Source organism: Alexandromys fortis, unplaced genomic scaffold (genome assembly GCF_014885135.2).
Source record: "Alexandromys fortis isolate MF-2015 unplaced genomic scaffold, M_Fortis_MF-2015_v1.1 scaffold_218, whole genome shotgun sequence".
Taxonomy (NCBI): Eukaryota; Metazoa; Chordata; class Mammalia; order Rodentia; family Cricetidae; genus Alexandromys; species Alexandromys fortis.
In genome coordinates, this window is record NW_026068112.1 from 932,529 (window position 1) to 950,935 (window position 18,407).

Here is an 18,407-nt window from a genome sequence, read left to right on the forward strand (position 1 = left end):
TAGTTCCTTTATTTTTCTTGTTTCTAGGCCTTGATATTTTCTTTCTTTTCTAATTTTTCTGTGCGCTGGTGTTTGTCGCATGTGTGTCTGTGTGAAGGTGCTGGAGTGGTGAGCCGCCATGTGGGTGCTGGGAATTGAACCCAGGCCTCCTGGAAGAGCAGCCAGTGCCCTGTACAGCTAAGTCGTGTCTCCAGCCCCAGTTGATATTTTCAAAGGAAGAAAACATGCATGCAACATTTCACTTAACCCCTACAGTCATGTCTGAAATGTATCTCATCACATTTGTTTCCGACCAAACCCTATTTTGTCTTCTTTTTGCTGTGTTTTTGACTAGTTTATTCTCTGCCTAAGATTATCCCATTCAATCTTGTAGCACCCCTCAGGGGAAAACAGATATTTATAGCTATAGTCAGTATGTTCTATGTAGTGTACTTTTAAATTATCCTATTTAAATCCAAAGCTACTTTGAGATGTAGATCTCTGTACATGAAATAAAATAACTTCCTTCATTATCTTTACACGGTGCTTCACATCAGTAATTCAGGTCTGAACGAGTGTGTTCATAATGATCATGGCAATTACTGACATTCACCCCTAGTTTTCTGTCTTCCTTTCTGCTCATCTCCTCGTACGACCCCAGTCAGTACCATGCATGCTCCCTTCTATCTCTCCTCCCTGACCCACTCTCTCTCTGAAGTATGTATCTACTCACCTGGAAGACCTCAGGCTGGCTAGATGGCTGTGCTGACGCTGGCTGAACATGTTGCTCGTTGGAACTGGACCGATGATGGGGCTGCTGGCTCTGCCACTGTGGCCAGACACCCACACCCTCTGCTGTCCGGGTCTGGAACTGTCCTGAAGTCTGTCCACTCTCAGGAGCTAGAAATGTAGTTAAGGATAAACAGCTTGAATCTATTAATTTCAATGGAGGAAAGAAACCAGCACACAGCTACATAAAACTTAGTAATCTTATATATGATACCTTCTGCCCGTCTAGCTGCTAACCAATGCCTCTACTTCAAAGCCCAGTCTCAAATTTTCATTCTCCAGACAGCATTTCTAAAGAATTCTGTTAATTTAAATATGCATTCCATTAAGTATATGTGGGTTTTGTAGTACTAGTGTTGTAAATTTTATAATAACTCATGTGGTTTTTATTGCAAGTGTTGAGATAGTTTTCCTACAGCAACTTTTTATAAAGGTTTTAAAAGTGTATTACTGTTCTGTGTTTGGTGCATGTGAGCATATGTGCTGTGGCTCCTGATGGTCACAAGACAGCATAGTGGAATCAGCTTGCTCCTGTACACGGGCTCTGGGGACTAACTCAGGTGCTCAGGCTTGTGAGTCAAGCACTTCACCCAATGGGCCATTTCAACATCCTCTCTGCAAGGTTTTTAATTTCAAACAGACTGGGACTTTGCATTTCCTTTATAACTAGGTCAGCACATCAAGGACACAGGGAAACAATTCTAACTGCCAAATCCTCCTTCTTTAGTAGTTTGGTTTTCTCGTAATCTTCCCTCTCATCTGAACTTACGGAAGTTGGATGCACGGTTGGTGAGAGCAGGGTAGGCTGCAGTACCCTGGGAGGCCGTGGGAGCACCCGGGAGAGACATAGCACTGAAGGAGGAGGAAGTCTGAAAGTTGCTCACACCAAATTGGGAAGAACGAGTCTTGGCTGTAGCCTGGGTGGGCACCGGGTAGAGAAAAGGAGGTCAGAACAAGGGAAGCCTGTGCACTTCATCTCTGCATCCATGCTCGTCAGCCACTGGATTCTAGACACAGCTCATCACACGGCTCTACCTGTGGACTTCTGATTTACTCCCAGCTCCTCCTAAAACTATTTTCTTTAGGTAACTAAAAGTACAAAAAGCAAAGAATTACAGGTTTAATAAAAATCATAATAATTAGCTAAGCTCACTGGGTCAAGAAATAAGGGGAAAAAAGACATTAAAATAGAATAGGGACTGATTGATAAGAGGAAGAGGTATCGGTCTAGAGTAGAACAAGAGGTCATAGTCAAAATACATTACACACATACATGAAGACAATTTAACAAACCCGTTCTTATATATAATGAGCTCATAAAAATTTAAGAATCAACAGAAAGCATGTTATAAATTGCACATGTGTTTAACATATATGTTCAAGTGCGTGTGCACAAACATAGCAGCCAGAGATCAATGTGTCTTCTTCAGTTGTTCTCCACCTTATATGTGTGTTCATGTGTACATCTGTGGGTAGGTGGGTGCATGTACACACATGTATAGAAGCCAGATGTCAATGTTACATGTCTTCCTTTACTGCCCTCTACCTTACATTTTGTGTTGTTTTTTGAGGCAAGGTTCCTCTCTGTAAACCAGGCTGGCCTGCAACCTCCAGAGAGTCACCTGCCTCTGCCTCTCAAGTGCTGAGATTAAAGATGTGCACCACCACCACCACCACCAGGTTCCACCTTATTTTATGAGACTGGGCCTCTCAATGACCCTGAAACTTATCCATCTGGCTTGACTAATTGGCTAGGAAGTTCTAGGGATCCATCTCCACTTTCCCAGTGCTGGGAATACAGGTGTGTTCTATCACACCTGATTTACTTTGTTTTCTTTTTAAACATTTTGAGTGCATGAGCACGCACACACATGTAAACACATGCATGCATGAGTCTACACGTTAGGAGATAACATGCAGGAGTTGGTTCTCTTTTCCACCGTGTGGGTCTTGGGGATTACCATCAGGCTTGAGTGACATGCACTTTACCACAGAGTCATCTCCCCAGTCCCCAATAGAGTTTTAGAAATGAAAACCAGGGCATCATGTCCTCAGTCTGCATTCCATCTCTTCCAGATTCTGTTCCTAAAAGAGTGACCTTTTCCTTGTGACAGGAATATGTGTGTATTACAGGACAATGTGGTGACGACTCTCTTAGGGAGTTCACGCCCACGCTCAGTTATATCTTTCTGAGTGCCTTTCTTTTGCTCTTGAATTTCATCTTAAATCTGCATGTAAAGAATCTTTTAATAAAAATTCTAGATGTTTCAAAAAGAAAAGGAAAAAAAAAACTGGAAAAAGATGAAGCCTCATTACTAAGCTCACCAGGAGACTCATGGCTGATACTTTCTTTGGACAATTCCTGCTTTTATTTTCCCTTGCATTTGTTTTTGTTCTTCCTTTTTTGAAACAGTTTACCTCACTATGTGGCCCAGGCAGGTCTGTGCAGGGACTGAAGCTGTGCACTGTCACACCCACTGTACTGTTTATTGACTGAGAAACTAGCCACTGCCTCAATATTTTTTATGGAATCATAATTTCTTCTTTTTTTGTTGTTTTTCAGGGTTTCTCTGTATAACCCTGGCTATCCTGTAACTCACTCTGTAGACCAGGCTGGCCTTGAACTCACGGAGATCCTCCTGCCTCTGCCTCCCATATGCTATGGTTAAAGGTGTGTGCCACTACCAGAGTGGAATCATAATTTCTGCAAACATTTGTAAATACCACAATTTTAAAAATAACTCTGAGGGAGACAATATATATATATATATATGCTTGATTATATCAAAGCCCTGAAAACTATGGCAGTAACTGTCTTCAACCTCAATGCTCATCCTGAACAATAGAGAAATGGATCACCTTCTGTGTATTTTTACACAATTCTGAAGCCTGGCTTGTTTTCATTTTTTTACTTTTCTAAATATTATTTATACAAGAGAAATAAGCCTAATATATTCACTATATGTTATATACATAGATACAATGCCAAATTTTTCACTATTTTCACAAATAAACAGTCAATGAATATAATTACTAATTTTCTACTTTGGTACTGTATTACACAGTCCTAAATGAAGACAAACTCTTTGAATTTGCTCTAAACAAGTCTGAAATCAAAGTTGTTTAAACTGTTCTGACTTAAGGTGAAAATGTGAAAACCACAGGCACTAAGAAGATTTTTTTTTTTAAATCTTTGGTATTGTAATCATGTGGTTGCTCTCAACAAACATGAACATTATAAGTAAGATCAAGAGAGGGATCGGAGAGGAGGTGTCTAAGACGACAATAATAAATTCACTTATAGGGAAAAAAGACCCCAACAAACAAAAACAACATACCTGGGCAGAGAAGCCTGGCCGAGTACTAGGGGTCCAAGTTGGAGCTGCTCCCTGGGTAGGGTTGGAGTGACGAGAAATCTGGGCCAATATCTGCCCTGCAGAAGATGACGGCTGGACAATGGTTACAGGAGGGCTCAGACCACTATTCCTAGGAACAAACAGACAGGTAAAAGATTAAAAGGTGACCCTATCAAGGAAGCTATGAAACAAAGGACAACCAAATTCTATCCCTAGATCCCTCTGGTTCCCTTGGAGTTAAGGAAAACCTGATAAATCTGAAAACCATGAAGAAAGACTGACAGCACACACTGACCACACAGAGAGCCTACAAGGCAAGAGGACAGGTGCAAGGAACAGGCGGAAAAAGCAGCTCCTTTGTCTCACCCTAAGTCCAGTGAGTTCTACTGCTTTGTCTGAAATGACCAGAGAAAGCAAGGGAAGAATGACATGCGGATTCACCAACTGAATCCTGCAGAGCCCTGTCAAGCAGCACACACATATGGGCTCACCTGAAGTTCTCTGCCGGCCGGGGGGTAGGAGGGAATGAGCTGCCCTGGGAGAATAGCTGTTGGGTGGCAGGGGCAGTGCTGGAGGAGATGCCTTTACTCTGATCTGTGGACCAAAAGGAGTTGGGGGAGGGCCATCAAGGGGCTGCAGTATATAGTTTAATAAATTCCTATTTACTAAGAAGTACGTAATTTAGGTGGAAGTATGCTGGAAGACTACTGATTGGGCAGTAGCAGTTCCATCAGTGATGACAAAATCAGACTGTAAAAGGAATCTGCAGAAGAAAGCTGTACCTGCACTGATGTTGGGATAGATTTCTGAAAACCTTGGATCTCTGTCCTGGGCAAAAAGACCATCTGACTTTTCAAGGGGCTTGCTGTGTTCTGCTCCTGTAGTTGCCACAGGCTGGACAGAAACCTAGGGAATAAAATGATGAAAACAATCAATAAATGGTTAATGTAGCAATTCAATAGCATTCAACTTCATATTCTCACTGATAGTGGGAGTTTTTAGGATTTATTTTATTTTATTTTACTGAGACAGTTTCTCTGTAGCTTTGGAGTCTGAGCTTTGCTTTATAGACCAGGCTGGCTTTGAACTCAGAGATCGGCTTGCCTCTGTCTCCTGAGTGCTGGGATTAAAGGTGTGCACCACCACTGCCCAGCAATTTTTTTTTATCTTTTTTAATTAAGCATGTTTGTATACACACATGAATACAGTTGCCTCCTGAGGTCAGAGGCATCAGACCTGGAGCTAAAGTTACGGGTGGTTGTGAGTCACCTCACCCACTGTAGGTACTAGGAACTGAACTTGGGTCTTCTGCAAAAGTGGCTAACTCCCTTAACTGCTAAGACATCCTGCCAGCCTCGAGATACATTTTTAAAAAATGTTCACTTACCAAAAGCTACGGAGAAACCCTGTCTCGAAAATCAAAAAAAAAAAAAAAAAAAAAAAGTTCACTTTCCTCTTAAAAGAAAAAGACACACACACATACACACACCTGGGAATGGTTATAGCTGGCTAGCCCATCTCTTCCTGGTACCATATCCAATTCTGCTTGCTGCTGCTGCTGTTGCTGCTGCTGCTGCTGCCTGTTGGGTCAAATGTCAGTGTGGAAAGCAATAGGGAAAAAAGATTTTTGACAAAGAATTTGGAGAAAAGGCCTTTAAAAACATAAAACACATAAAGCAACAGTAAAAATATGATTGCACATCACTATTTTCTGGCTAGTGACTGCTCAAAACATAATTACTTCACCATTTCTTACCTGGATGCCAGCTGCCCTGTACCCATCTCTAGGGATAAACTGGTTGTTGGACCTAGCTGTGACCTCTGAATTGTGTTAGAAAGTGTAGGCCGTGGTTCCTGGCTAGTGTTCCTAAGAAAATAAAGTAGACAAGAACACAGAAAGGAGAAACAAGGAATGACTCATACAATAAATTCCACATATTGACCTGTAATAGGAGGCAACACTAACAGATCTTTACAAAGTGCAGTCCCATAGGTAGCCTATGACCTTGGTTTCAGCAAAAAGACGTATGTTATGGACTACATGGTACTAACTGAAACATGTCTAAGAAACAAGGGTTTATCCTGTTTTTATTTGTTGTTGTTCTGAAACAGCTTCAGACAGCCCGGGCTAGCGTAAACTCACAAGTATGGTGACTTAGTTTCTGATCACCTGCCTCGACCTCCAAGGACAGAGATTACAAACATGCACCATCACATTCAGTTTATGAGGTGCTGGGGACCAAACTCAGGGTCACATGCATGCTAGACAGGCACTCTACCAACTGAACTATAGCCCCACCCAGCAGGTTTGTTTTCTAACTCCTTCAAGCTATTTAATACCTGGGTATTGTGAATATGTGTGTGCCCATATCCCGAGTTTTTAAAATTGTAAGTAAGAACTAAAATAAATGAATACATTAAAACAATTTGATCTTTTTGCTTTTTTAAGACAGAGTATCTCTATGAAACCCTGACTGTACTGGAACTCTCTAGGTCAGTGGTTCTCAATCTTCCTAATGTTAAGACCCTTTATTACAGTTCCTCATGTTGTGGTGGCCTCAACCATAAAATTATTTTTGTTGCTACTTCATAATTATAATTTTGCTACAGTTATAAATTGTAATGTAAATATCCAATATGTAACCCCTATGAATGGGTCATTTGATCCCAGGGGTCATGACCCACAGGTTGAAAACCACTGTTCTAGGTAGACTAGGCTGGCCTCAAACTCACAGAGATCCGCCTGAGTACCACTACACCTTGTTAACAATCTGATCTTTAAAAAATAAGTTCAAGCCAGGCACGGTGGTGCTCAACTTTAATCCTAGCACTTGGAGGTCTGCAGAGGCAGGGGAATTTCTATAAGTTTGAGGCCTATGTAGCATTCCTATGCTACACAAAACTTGCATAGGAATATTTACGCTTCATCCTGAATAGCCAAATAGTAGAAATAACCCAGTGTCAATCAACTGATAAAGAGAATGGGCTCTCCATGTTTATTTAGTACATCACACCTGACAAAAAGCTATCTGGAACTGATACTCACTTGCAAAAGAAAAATTAATTTTCTCCAATGGAATCTCATTAGGTGTATTAACCACACTTCCGTTCAAAGTAGGATCCTTGTCTATGAGCGGCTAGCCAACATCAAGTGTACTGAGTAGAATTTTTGTAGATTTTTTTTGTCTCATATTGCTCTGTTTGGGCATTTTTTATTTGCCTTATTTGTTTTTTGATATACATTTTTATTTCTGCTTGTGTGTGAGTAGGTGTGCATGCATGTGTGCACATGCATGTATTAAGAGAAAGGAAAGAAAGGGTATGGAGTTGGGTAGGTAGAGAGAACTAGGAGAGGAGGGAAGTGTGATCAGAATATAGTGTATGCAACTTTAAAACAAAAAATGCTATGTTCATAAAATGGAGCATTAATTCACAGCACCAACAATAAAATGAGGTACTAATAATATCACATGGTTGACCCAGGAAACAGTGAGACCACTCACAAAGGAACCATCCTGTGATTGACATATCTCTAAAATAAGCAGGTTTATAGAGATAGTGAATTAAGAGTTTAGAGGAAAGGGGAGAATGGACGATTTTAGTGGGTAGGGATGAAAATGTTCTGAAAATAGATGGTTCTACGAGTTACATGACTATATAATAAACTAAAAACAGTTCCTGTGTCATGGGTGGGATATATGGCCTGTGCAATGTAGTTAAAGAAAATGTTTTAAAACCCTGAGAGCTGGGGCTGGAGAGATGGCTCAGTTGGTTGAGAGCACTTCCTGCTCTTGCAAAGGATCCAGGTTCAGTTCCCAGGACTCATGTGGCTTCTCACAACTATCTCCAACTCTAGTTCCAAGGGATTTGATCCCCTTCTGACCTCTGAGGACATCAGACACATACATAGTGCAGAAAGATACATGGAGGCAAAACACTCAAAACTGAAGGCTTGGCATGGTGTTGCATACCTGAAATCCTAGAACTCATGGGGCAGAAGAATAGAGATTGCTGTGAGTTTGACTCCAGCCTGGTCTACTTAATGAGCTTCAGATCATTCAGGACTACATAGAGAAGAAGCCTTGTCTCAAAAAACCAAACCAAACCAGACAAGACCACCAACAACAAAAAGCAAGTTCAGAGAAAGGAACAAAAATTAATAAAATTGTGTGATGCGACCATGCTCTGCAACAAGACCTGACTCATGGATCAACTTTAATCCATTGCCTGTTTTATATATGAAAATTCCAGGAGACAGCCATGTTATTTCTGTGTCCGTTTCACAATAGCAGAGCTGGGCAGCTGCAGTAAAGAACAAGGCTGAAGCATTTATCGTCCTGTCCTTCACAAAAAAGTCTGCCCGACTTTGTCCTAGATAAAAATCTTCCTAGACTAGAACACTGGTGGTTAAAACAAAATCATGGAGGCAAGTGGAGCACACCTTTAACTCCGGCATTTAGGGAGGGAGGTAGCTATCTGTGAATGCAAGGCCAGCCTGGCCGGCAAGTCAAATTCTAAACCAGCCAGGACTACACACCAAGACCCTGAATTAAAAACAAACAAATACAAAACCCTTCCAAAAAATCCTGAGGTAGGGAAACAGTTCAGTGGTACAGGAGTTTGCCTACTTTCTCCAAATCCCTTGGTTTGACCATTAGCAGCGCAATAAGTAAATTAACTAATAAAGGAAAATAAAATTATTACTAAGCAAATAAAACCTAGAAAATTGAAATGAGAATCTTTCCATCTCAAGAACTAATCTTTAAATTACTGTTTTATTTGCACCCTCTTACAGAAAGAAAAGAAGTTCACTGAGTAGACTGCGTCAGCAGCAGGTGGGCACTGTCCATAGCATGAACTACTGCTGCTTATTAAAACTTCCTCTACCGTGAGCCAGTAGACGGTTTGGTGGGAAAAGGTGCTTGCCCCCAGGCTGACAACATAGGTTCATGCTTGGGCCCCACTTGGTGAAAGGAGAGGACTACTCCCACCAGCTGTCTTCTAATGTTCATACACGCTCTATTCCATGCCAGAGTGATACACACCAATTACTAAATGGCTGTCAACAGCAAACAGAATCTACCTTACTCTCTGCCTCAACTATATCAAATTCTATAGAAAGCTGTTCAGTGAGGACTCTCAAACTAATGGTATTTCATACGTCAAGATTGACGAGAAGGCCATAAGGTTAAGACTTGCTCTCTCCCACACCCCACCCCACCCCACCCCACCCCAGGGGTGGCCACAGGAGAAATAACCCAACATGAGAAAAAGATAGAAGAGTACGTACTTCACATTGGTGTTGGTACAGATAATATACTCAATTTCATCTGAATAAGGGTTTTGGAACGTAAATGAGCTGGTTCTCATCCAGAGCCATTCTCGGTTCTTAGATCGGAATCGGAACATGACAGATAGCACCTGGCCTTTTAATTTCACCACCTGAAAGGGTTTTCATTCATCAGTGGACTTAAAGAAAATTAAGTAATAATCGTCCCACTTTTACAACCTCAGGACTCTTGTGTTGTTGTCCTTGAAGCACCAGTCTTTTTCAATGGTCAAACAAGAGGAAGAGGAGATTAAGGGGATATACGTATCTATCAAGTGTCTTCCCAGAGCTGCAGACTGCTGACTGTACAGTCAGGGGGAGCACAGAAGAGACTGTCTCCGTGTTTCCTTTTCTGCAGACACACTAGATGAACTGGCTTTGTAAGGCTATACCAGGAATTCCAGTTTGGTGACACCAAATACATTTTACACATAATTTACCAATCCCAGCTATTCTACTCAAAACTTGAGAATTTTGGTTTCCATAAAACCCTACACACAGGAAGCCTTAGTTTTGCTAGAGTTTTAGTTCCTGCTCTTACAGAACAGAAGACAATCTTTTAGTCCTCCATTTCTAATAACAGCATATTAGCAATTAATATTTATTTTTTATGTATCAAATGCTGGGCTATATGTGCCATACGGCATTACCTTATTTAACCTTCCCACAAGCTCCTACCTCTAAGTATTAGTATAGCCACTGTATCAGTAAGATCACTACAGAGACTTGATTAACTAGTAAAATATAAAGAATAGTCCATTATTTTCATGAGCTCGGGCCTGAAAATTACAATTAGCTACAAGTGAGTTAACCTTCAGTTATCTATAAAAGAATTCTGAGGAAACTTTCCTGCTATGATCTAAGGTCAGTGAAACAAGTAATACTTTAAGTGCTTTGAAGATAATTTCTTGGATACAGTTAGTTGAGTAGAAGACAGTAAGTAGCTAAAGCCCAGCAGAAACACCTTGGATTTTTATTTAGTTTCAAAGTATTATCATTTTCTATTTCTTAGAATATAAGCTCAGTATAAAGTATAGTATCCACCCCAGTGCTCAAATGAACACTGACCAGTAAGTATCTAGAACCAACATAAGGAACTGAGCAAAATATGTACTCAGACCCAAACCAGGAAAAATGTTACCTGTTGAAAGCTGTCTCTTAGAAGCTGTTGATCTTCAGGATGACAAAACTCTACAATATTCTTTCCTAAGAGCTCCTAGGAGGAGAGAGAAAAGTAAAATGTACATCTTCCTGTCAGCTAGAGATGTCAATGTTATTTCTTGCCTTTATCCTACTATAAACAGGTGTGTGGAGGGGGAAAAGGAAACAAACAGAAGACAGAAGCAGAGCCAGTGAGACAGTGCAATGAGTACTTGCCACTAAGCCTGGTGACCACATGGTGGAGAACTGGCTCCTGCAAGCTGTCCTCTTAGCTTTAGCTGCACTCTAAGGATATGCACGTATGCATGTATTTGTAGGCCACAACACAGCAGCTGAAAACAAAGGGCCTTTCTTACAAAGTCATCTTACTGGCTGTCTTAATGATAGCAGTTTAGAAGAGAAACTTTTGTCAGGCAAACCCTATAATCTCAGCATCTCAGGAGGCTAGGACATAAAGATTTCCAGTTTGAGGTAGGGAGAGAACCTATCTCAGGGGAAAAAAAAAGACAGGGAAAGAAAACCACACATAGATAACATTCATACCTTGTAAATATGAAAACCCGAGTTTGGTCATTAGAAAATGTGTTTTCAAAAAGGTGGGGGAGTTGAGGTGAGACAGAAGAAATGGCTCATCACTTAAGAGCACTTCTTGCTCTTGAAAAGATCATATACCAGGCAGTTAAAAATGAAGAGCTAAGTTGGAGGATTTACAATCTCTGAACAACAGTTCCTATAAAGTAGTTGTTATCAAGACAAGTGTTCTAACCATATAAACCCAGTTCCAGGGAATCCAAGGCATTCTTTTGTTCTCTGTGGTACCAGATAAACACATGGTACACATACATATTCAGGTACTCACACCTACACATAAAATAAAAAATAGCTGGGCATGGTAGTGTACGCCTTTAATCGAAGCACCTAGGTGGCAAAGGCAGGCACATTTCTGAGCCTGAGGCCAGCCTGGTCCAAATATATAGAGTCAAGGCTGCACAGTAAAACACTGTTTCAAAAATAAAAATAAAAAATAAAATCAAGTCAAGTGTGGTACATTCTTACAATTCCAGAGGAACCACAGACAGGTGAATTATGGGAGTTCAGAGGCCAGAAAGCTTAGATAGCTTTTCAAGTTCCAGGCCAATGAGAGGCCATGCCTCAAAATGAAAAAGACAAATGGTACCCGGTGACCCCCAAGGCCGTGCCCTGGTCTTACTTATGTGCACACACAAAAACTTTCTTCTAAAATTTTATTTCCAACTTTAGTTCTTAGCATATAGGGCTCTGAGTTGATTTTTGTCTATGGTATGATGATTTTTAGGGGTAGTGGTGCATATAGATCTGATATACTCTACTTGTTACATCTTTTCCCCTTGAAATGTCTTAGCACCTTTGCTGAAAATCCAATGACCATGAATGTAAAAAAGGCTCTCTTCTGGCCTCGTCATCAGAGCAGATCAGTAAGTTAACACCTCCCTATAATAATGCCACACTGCATTGACAAAATCTTGACAGGAAGGGTTGGATCAAGATGTAAGTAAATCCTCCAACTTAGTTCTTCATTTTCAAGATTTCTTCTTCACTGACCATTTCTTACATGTATAGCCAGGCTCATACAGATCACAGAGGTCATATAAGTCAGGGAGAGTTAATGGATCTACTGCATGAGAACATTCTAATAACCTGTGCTACACTTACATTTATTATAGGTTATTATTCCATTAGTAATTATATAAATTACCTAAATGAGAGTAAGCTATACTAGAATAATTAAACACTTTAGAATTATCTGTATTAATGTCAGAAATAAAAAGTAAGCATACATTTATACCCACTATTTCCATGTGGTTTCATAAACTCTATTTCTCTATATGGGGTGACAGCCTTGGTAGGAAGTTGAGACTAGATTTTGCTATTAGTAAAATAGCAGCATCTCTTTTCCTGAACTGGACTGCTATATTTTGATCATCCCTGGAATTACATAGCCATGTAACCTCAACACTAGCACCAGAAAGCAAAGGCCTCAGTACCAACAATGTAGTAAGGCCATTCTCACCTGTGGCTGGTAGCCAACAGTAGCCACACAGCGATGATCTACAAAGGTGAATATCCCCTCAATGTTGTGTCGGGAGATGAACTCTGTTGGTTGGCAAATGTTACTCATGTCTGTACAGTTGGGAGAACTAGTTACCTGAGAATGGAGAGAGAAAATGAGCCAAAATAATAGCATTACTTACAAAAAACATTTTCAATCCTCTTATGAGTATCTGTGTAGATATGAGACTATCAGATCTAGGAACTTATAAGTGTTTCCCCCAGAAATGCAAAAATGGCAATCCCAATGAGACGCATAAAGCCTAGCTCTACTCCTATACATGTTTTCCTTACTACGTTAGTAAAGTAAAAAATATATGAATGCAACTCTAAGCTAGCTACCTGTTATTTGGTTAGCCTGTGTTCATTATTCAGAATGGTTCAAGTTTCTGAGAAACTTAACTGTTTCAGGAAAAGAATCAAAATCAAGGTGCTAGAGATGGTCGAATGGCTAAGGACACTGGCTGCTCTTCCTGAGACGGAGTTCAGTTCTAGAACCCATATGGCAGGTCACTTGAATCGAAATGGGTTAGTTTAAGTCACAAGAGCTAGCTAAAAACAAGCCTAAGTCTCTGTCATTTGTCTGGGAGCTGGTGGGACAGAGAAAGACTTGTCACATCTGGTGTCTAAGCCGGGGCACATATTTCCACAAAGGACCTGAGAAAGCTTAAAAAGAAAAGTTCCACACACAAACATGAAGCCAGATAGTTTCCTAGTCTGCAGTCTCTTAGGTGGACCACATCGTACAGAGGTGCAGTTCCTGACTGCTGTCTGTAGGCCTGAGCCAGCCAGCTCCAAGTGGAGACATGTGGTAGGTTTCAGGATGGCTCACATGGTCAGAGAAGGCTGCGGGTATGCAGTGAAGCAGTCCAGGTTAGAAAACCTTTAAACAGATACAGCAAAAACTGGGTATAGACAATCATAGGAAAATCTTTAAAGAAAGAGTAAAGTAATATAAAGGAAAAATGCTACATAAGGATGGGAAATACACAGAGCGTCCGGATCCTGTGTGGTGCTTTGCCCAGTTGAATTTCATGAATGCTGATGAGTGAATGGCAGCTGCTGAGACAATGGATTATGGAAGGGACTGCTGAATTAAAACAGCATGCGTGTGTGCGTGCGTGCGTGCGTGCGTGCGTGCGTGCGTGTGTGTGTGTGTTAGAGATGTACTGGCATTTGAATGGAAGTTGGAGAATGTGTTGCACTGGGGAAGGGGTTATGCCTTTGTTTCCACAGAAAATAACAAGTTGTGGTTCTCTTCAAAATTAATAAAGATCAGATTTGATTGGGGAGACCTCATGAAAATCTTGGCTATAGACATAAAGAAGAAACCAAGAAAGACTACAGGACAGATGATGTATACGCTGATCCCTCTACTATGGGAACAGCTCTGAGACTGGATGATACATGATAAATCTTGTTGGCTACAGAGCTCTCATGACTTATAATTACATGCCATCCTTTCATATGGCATGGATAGACATTATATTACAGTTTGGTTATATAGTCCAAATAGACTTTATAAAGTTGACAGATGCCTCCTACCTGCTAAAACATAGAAAAAATTATCTTTAAATGACTTGTGCACACCACATATTCCAAACTTGTATTAATGCAGATATGTTACCTTTAAAAGTTTATACATTTTTCAGAAAGAAACAACAGGACCAGACCCCAATGAAGACAATTAGGCCAGGTGATCCAGCCTCTCAGAATGCCTCTGCTTGCAGTTTCCTCAAAATTCTGCATCAGAGCAACTGCAAAGCTGCTAGCTAAGATAGTCCAGCCTCACAGATTACTTCAGCCAAGACTTCAGGCAAGCTCTACACTTTCCCATCACACAGACACTAAACAAAAAAACAATACAGCTAGCTCTCCCAGGACTTGACGATTATACTAATTTTCTCAGGGTCCCCTAAAGATGCCATTGCCCCAGATAACAAGAAGCAATCTAGAGAATATGATGCCCACATTCCTAAGAGGTAGGATGGGTGGTTTTTGGTCATTCACTGGGTTATGGATGTTTGTCACTTTCAGTGGAGTTGGTTACAAGTAGTTATTGTTCATGGTCAGGAACTAAGCTGAACAAAGGGGATTAGATTGAGGAACTCTTTCTGAAGGGACAAAGTATAAAAATGATTAAATAAAAGGGTGGATTAGTGAGTCTACTTTTGAACAATCACTAGTCTCAAATATTTTACATTGGTATGGATTTTTGTATATTGATAAAAAAATTAAGTTTATTTTTATTATACTTTATATATGCTTCTAATCTTAAGGTATCGTACCTATGTGGCACATTTAAAAACATAATTTAAAGTTTTAGTCCCTAAAAGTTATTTAAGATACGAAGGACATATTAGTAGTTAGTCATCTATAATAATCAAACTTGTAGTCTTATTAGGTATGTTTTCAAGATTAAAACAGATATATTTAGATAGACAGAAGGTCTTCAAACACTTCAAAGGTGTGTAAATGCACATGGCATTTAAAATGTTTTAATGACATGAGACTTTTTTCTGAAAGTGAGACACATATGCTCCTGGCAGCACTAATTTACTTCAAAAGAAGATAAGCATCAAAGAAACTCCATATGAAATTTGCTTCCCTTATGGTAAAAAGCTAGCAAAAATTTGGGCAAGAAACTGCCCTTGCTGACAGTATACTGTCCAAACTGGACAAGCAGGTGCAAAAAAAGGGGACTGTCAAACCTTGCTAAGACAGGGTAGGACAGTACTTCAAAATTCCCTGCTTCCCAGAAATGTCTATTACGACATACTAGGCCTGTAGGCCAGAGGTAGATGCCCCAACATTACAAAAGAACTTTGGGCAACTGTCTAGGCAGCTAGATATCTCATCACTAGGTAACATTACACCCTTCTGAGGTCTTTGATGAAGTTAGTCTAAAACCTAAAGTTTTCCTAAGTTATGACAAAAGGCAAATGAGGTATAAAACTTTAGACTCACAAAGATAAGATAAATAACAGAGCATTTTCTCTAATTTTGCCAAATACAAATGGATTGGATGATGTAAATGCAATTCTTACTTGATAACTGCTTTGTTGTATATAATTTTACTATGTTAAAAGTTAATGACTTTCCTTTGTAATTAGACAAAGTGGGAGAAATGCTGTGGAACAATTTTTGTATACTGTAAATATGTATTACTCTTACTGGTTAATAAAAAGCTGACTGGACTAGAGCTGGGCAGTAAGAGATTGGGCAGGAGAGCCAGACTAGGATGAAACTAGGGAGATGGGCAGAGTCAAGGGCTGGAGAGATGGCTTAGAAGAGCACCCACTGATCTTCCAGAGGACCCAGGTTCAATTCCCAGCACCCACATGGCACCTCACAATTGACTGTAACTCTAGTTCCAGGTAGCTGACAACCTCAGACATATATGCAGGCAAATAAACAAACAAACAAATAAGAGGGGTGGAGTCAGAGGAGACACCATTAAACTGTAGAGCAAGCAGAATGGGAAGTATATACATGAGGTAAACGAGCCCGGGGGCAGCACATAGATTAATAGAGATGGTTTATGTTATAAGAACTAGTTAAAAATGAGCCTAAGCCTCACAACCATCCGTAATGAGATCTGGTGCCCTCTTCTGGCCTGAAGGCATGCTTGCAGGCAGAATACTGTACACATAATAATAAAGATAACATAAAAAATGTTATAAATTATATATATGTCAAGCATTTATAATTAATATTAAGTATCTGTATAGCTATTTGGGAACTGGATGGTGGGACAGAAAAGTCCACCTATACAAGTTCTAGCACCCAAATGGCAGGTCAAGTGGTACACATACATGCAAGCAAAATACCCATAAACAAAATAAAAATAAACTTTAAAAATATTTTTTAAAAATTTATCGTAAGGCATGTAATAGCCAAAGGAAACCGATTGTACTTGTTTTGCACAGGGACAAAAGAAATTAACCAGAAATGGAAAAGTAACTACTGCAAAACTATAAATAACAGAGTCAAGCGAAGCCTGGCATGGTGTTACTTTCCTAAACTCCAAGCTCTCAAAGGCTAACGTGGAAGGATCCCTTGAATCTATAAGCTAGAGGTCTAGACAACACAGGGAAGTGTCAGCAGCAGTATCAACAACAAAAAGATTACCACCCTCTTTCATGCTCTTGATTTTTGGCAAATCTGGGAATAAGCAAGGTTTACTATAAATAACATATTTTTTCAGATTTTTAGATTTATGGAATTTTTCTATGTATTCACAGAGTAAAAAAAAATTAACACAAATAAGTCCTGCAAAGATTTATTTCCTGATCTGAAAGGAACATAGATGTGAAGATTCACACTTGCCTGCAACCTGCCAATGGCCACTAGGCAGAATTTGCTCCCCTGGCCAGCCTCTGGGTCATCGTCTGGAAGGGAGACACCTTCATGAAGGAAAACAAGATCTCAAACTCAAATCCCTTTAAAGGCAAGTGACTAAAGGTTCACCAATACATTTCAGGATATATTATGCCAAATTATAGATGAGAAAACTGATGTAAAGATCAAGTAACTTACCATAGATTAAACTGCTGACATAATGCCAGAAAGAAAATGCAGGTTTTTTCCAAAACAATGTTAATTTTTTCTTAAAATTTTCTTAAAAACAGGAGTTGAGAAAAGACTCAGTGGTTAAGATCACTGGTTCTTCCAGAGGACCCAGGTTTAATTCCCAGCACCCACACAGCAGCTCAAAACCATCTGTAACTCCAATCCCAGGGGATCTTATACTGTTTTCTGGACTCTGAGGGCACCAGGCAAACAGGTGGTGCCCAGACATACATGCAGACAAAACACCCATACACATAAAATAAATAATAATTAAAACTTGTCTTTCTTTTCTCTGCATTTCCGGCTTCTGTAAACGCCCATTTCCCAATAACACTCTTCCAGTGGGGAAGTACTAAAGAAGGTAAGATTTGGAAACTCTTGATAGCCAACGTAAAAAGCTGATTTTGCTAGGCATGGAAAATCAAGTCTGTAATCCTGACACTTGTGAGGCTGAGGTAGGAGAGCACCTTCTTAAGACAAAACAAAAATCTGATCTGAACACAGTACCACGTTTGCCGCATGTCTGATTTAATCTCAAATTCAAATAAAAGTATTCTACTCACATCTACACTTTCCAGAGAAAAGTCCCCTTTTAAAATTACTGCAATCAAGATATTTTCCATTTACTCCTCAAAGCCTCGCTCCCATTTCAGTTTGCCCAAATTAATTGTATGACATTCTAATGTTTCCAGCTGGGCATAGTGATGGCACACCTTTAATCCTAGCATTTAACTGGAAAGGCAGGTGGAACTGTGTGAGTCTGAGGCTAACTTGGTCTATATAAAGAGTTCCAGGATATCCAGGGTTACATAGTGAGACCCTGTCTAAAGTAAAATAAAATTCCAGTGTTTCTTTGCCAGAACTGCTTAAAGACATAGTATTTAGTGTAAAATATTATGAATTTGGACATTTTAAAACTATAATATAATAGTTACTTGGTTATTTGTTTGTTCATGTTTGGCAATTCCAGGAAGAGGTTAAAGTGGGGAAACTGCTTGAACTCACCAGTTCCAGGGCAGCAATAAGTATCTATTTCATATATATTACATACTAAAAAATGAGTAAGTATCAGCAATATACTTTAAAAGATTTATTTATTTTTGTGCATTTGCCTGTGTGAATTCAGGGCACAG

At 39.8% G+C, this 18,407-nt stretch overlaps 1 protein-coding gene across 6 annotated transcripts in view; it reads right to left on the reverse strand.

The window, feature by feature from the left end:
* Positions 1 to 18,407, reverse strand: part of Arnt (aryl hydrocarbon receptor nuclear translocator) — a 69,826-nt gene that overhangs the window by 2,045 nt on the left and 49,374 nt on the right. For 4 of the 6 annotated variants that reach the window (XM_050124588.1, XM_050124583.1, XM_050124585.1 and 1 more), the window contains 11 exons: positions 17,032 to 17,108; positions 12,665 to 12,799; positions 10,595 to 10,669; positions 9,415 to 9,566; positions 5,881 to 5,991; positions 5,614 to 5,704; positions 4,907 to 5,030; positions 4,616 to 4,718; positions 4,107 to 4,254; positions 1,538 to 1,685; positions 713 to 879 (listed from right to left, as the gene is read on the reverse strand). In XM_050124588.1, the coding sequence (XP_049980545.1) occupies positions 713 to 879; positions 1,538 to 1,685; positions 4,107 to 4,254; positions 4,616 to 4,718; positions 4,907 to 5,030; positions 5,614 to 5,704; positions 5,881 to 5,991; positions 9,415 to 9,566; positions 10,595 to 10,669; positions 12,665 to 12,799; positions 17,032 to 17,108 (1,331 nt within the window). The remainder of the gene's footprint in view (positions 1 to 712; positions 880 to 1,537; positions 1,686 to 4,106; positions 4,255 to 4,615; positions 4,719 to 4,906; positions 5,031 to 5,613; positions 5,705 to 5,880; positions 5,992 to 9,414; positions 9,567 to 10,594; positions 10,670 to 12,664; positions 12,800 to 17,031; positions 17,109 to 18,407) is intronic. The other 2 variants (XM_050124584.1, XM_050124589.1) reach the window with 2 other exon arrangements.